Source organism: Pygoscelis adeliae, unplaced genomic scaffold (assembly GCF_000699105.1).
Source record: "Pygoscelis adeliae isolate BGI_AS28 unplaced genomic scaffold, ASM69910v1 Scaffold399, whole genome shotgun sequence".
Classification (NCBI taxonomy): Eukaryota; Metazoa; Chordata; class Aves; order Sphenisciformes; family Spheniscidae; genus Pygoscelis; species Pygoscelis adeliae.
In genome coordinates this window covers 1,038,868-1,041,348 of record NW_008825609.1, presented here as the reverse complement: position 1 = coordinate 1,041,348, position 2,481 = coordinate 1,038,868, and the positions used below count along the sequence as shown (strand labels likewise).

The following is a 2,481-nucleotide window of genomic DNA, read 5'->3' as shown; positions in this document are numbered from 1 at the left end:
CCTTCCCCTGGTGCATAGCCTGGCTCAATTTGCCCCTGTTCAGAGCAGAAGATGCGGCAGATTTTGGGGAGCGCAGCGAGTGCCGCCGCATGCTGCTGCAGCACACGTGTGGTCAGGAAGGTGTGCATCTCCACACTCCACTTTCAAGCCACGGTGCTCTGCTGCAAGGAGGTTTCCAGTCACTGGGGACTAACTACTCTCTGGTGGTTTCACAGCCTGTCCCGGGGAGTTCCTGTGTTCGGTGAACGGCTTGTGCGTCCCAGCCTGTGACGGGATCAAAGATTGCCCCAATGGGCTGGATGAGAGAAATTGTGGTGAGTGATTTCCTCTCCCCGACGGTCCCTGATCTCAGCAGGACACAGCCCCTTGCTTCTCCAAAGGTAGGGAGACATGGGGAGGATTCAGTTGGCCTAGGTACAGCCTTGTACCTCCCCTGCAGGAGCTTAAACCTCTGCATCCATAAAAGCCTCATCCCACTGCCAGGTGGATTCAGCCTGCTCGAGAAGGAGCAGGCTCCTGTGCCACCGCACAGTCTTCCTGGGAGAAACCCCTGATACCCATGCACCAAGAGCTCCAGGCAGCCTGAAAGAAGGCCCCTGCCCAGGCTGTCCCCCACTTTGTCCTGCTTTCCCCCACCCAGGCCCGACGATCAATCTCAGCCCTGGCCTACAGCCCCCTCTGCTGTCACACCACTCAGCATCCCCCCTCCCAACCCTCTCACCTTGCCCACACCTCTCCAAGCCCACCCGCTGCCCTGCTTTCTCCCCCCAGGCCATTCGTGACACTTGATCTGTACAGATCCTCACCCAGTTTGGGAGCATCTAAAAGTTCTCAATCAGCCATCAGCTCTTCGTGCCAACAGCAATTAGTGCTGATGCAGACACTGTCTCCAGTATCCCAGGAGTCCTGCAAAGCCCCATTCTCATCGGAACAGCTATTCAGGCTCAGACATCACACCTAATTCTTCTGTTCTCCCATCCCTGGTGTGAGTGGGGGGGCTCATCACACTGCTGTCACTACTAATTTTTCATTAGTTGTCTCCTACAGATTTTTTTTCACAGACAGAAAGATCCCTGAACCACTGGAGACAGTGGCCAATTCTGAAAGATTCAGAGGAAGGTATAGAAAAGTCTGAAGTAAAAGGAAGGAGAAATCTTTCTCAAAGAAGTTTTAATTCTGTGCTGGAAGTGTGGGAGTTCTCACAGGATCGCTGAGGTTGGGTTTTGTATTGTCTGCAATCTTGCTGACAGTGCACTCTGTCCCATCATCCAGCTGTCTGACATCAGGGCTTGCTTGCTTCCCTCATGCAGACAAGGATACATATGCATCCTTATGAATATCTTATCCTTTCCTGAATCCTGTTAGCTTCTTGGACCCAGGGATATCTTGTGTCATTCAGTTCCACAGGTTAACACAGACTAAGACTGAACAAAAAAAGTATTTGTTTCTCAGTGTTTTCAAACACATCTTTGTATTTGAAAAAGAAAATAGAAACATTGTGATTTCCTTCCTTTCTTACGGTCTTGCCACTGTTGCATCCTTGCTTATTCACGCCATGTCTGTATGGAACGGTCCCTGTCTTTAAAATCAATGTTCAGATTGCCTGAGACCTCCAGTTGTCTGGAAGCCTCACACTAATTGCTGAAGAAATTGTAGTCATTGCAGTGAAGAAAATGCCTGGGAGGTACTGGCCCATCATGCTTGGTGTTGCACATAGATACACACAAACACAGGACAAGGGGACAGTTCCTGCTATGAAAATGTATGATCAGAAGTCAAACGCTGTGATGGGTAGGCACCTTAGGTCCATCTCCATTCTGAGCAGCTATCAGAGCTCATGGACATCAAGGAATCCATCATTGTTCAGGACTCACCTATCAGAGAGCAAGGGGAGCAGCTGCTCTGTAGGGGAAGGTGACCTATGAGCTGAGGGTGACAGCAAGGCAGGAGGAACAGTGACCTCACCAGACAGGATGCAGTCCTACAGAACTTGAACAAGGCAAGCAGATCAGGTCTGGTGATGGTAACCTGGAGTCAACCAGGAGTCCAGTGACCGCAAGACAAGTCCATAGTGATGAGGCAGGTCCAAGGCCAAGCCAAGAAGCCAAGGAAAGTTAAGTCAGCATCAGCAAGGTTTAAGACAGGGTGCAGGCATACCTACAATGTAGATCAGGCAAAGACCAATAGCAAGGACCTCAGATTAAATGCAGCTCTTGAGCAAAAGGGGACCAGGGTCCTGCTCTTCATGGCAGTCTGTTTCAAGACGACACAGTTGCACTATACCAAACCTGGTCTTAAGCACAGGCTGCCAAATCCTTATGAGGTGGGGGAAGAGGTTGCGGAGCCTGCTGGTGCACTTAGGATGCTGACCTCACACCTGATGCCTTGTCTTGCGTGCCTAATTCCCACACACTTCCCTCCCATGCAGTGTGCCCTGCAAAATGCCAGTGCCGTGAGGACAGCACTTGCATCGAGTTCAGC

The 2,481-nt window shown here is 50.9% G+C and overlaps 1 protein-coding gene across 1 annotated transcript in view; it reads left to right on the top strand.

The window, feature by feature from the left end:
• TMPRSS6 (transmembrane protease, serine 6) overlaps positions 1-2,481 on the top strand; it is a 19,036-nt gene that overhangs the window by 10,659 nt on the left and 5,896 nt on the right. The window contains exons 11-12 of the mRNA XM_009332659.1: positions 216-314; positions 2,429-2,479. Coding sequence (XP_009330934.1) covers positions 216-314; positions 2,429-2,479 — 150 coding nt within the window. The remainder of the gene's footprint in view (positions 1-215; positions 315-2,428; positions 2,480-2,481) is intronic.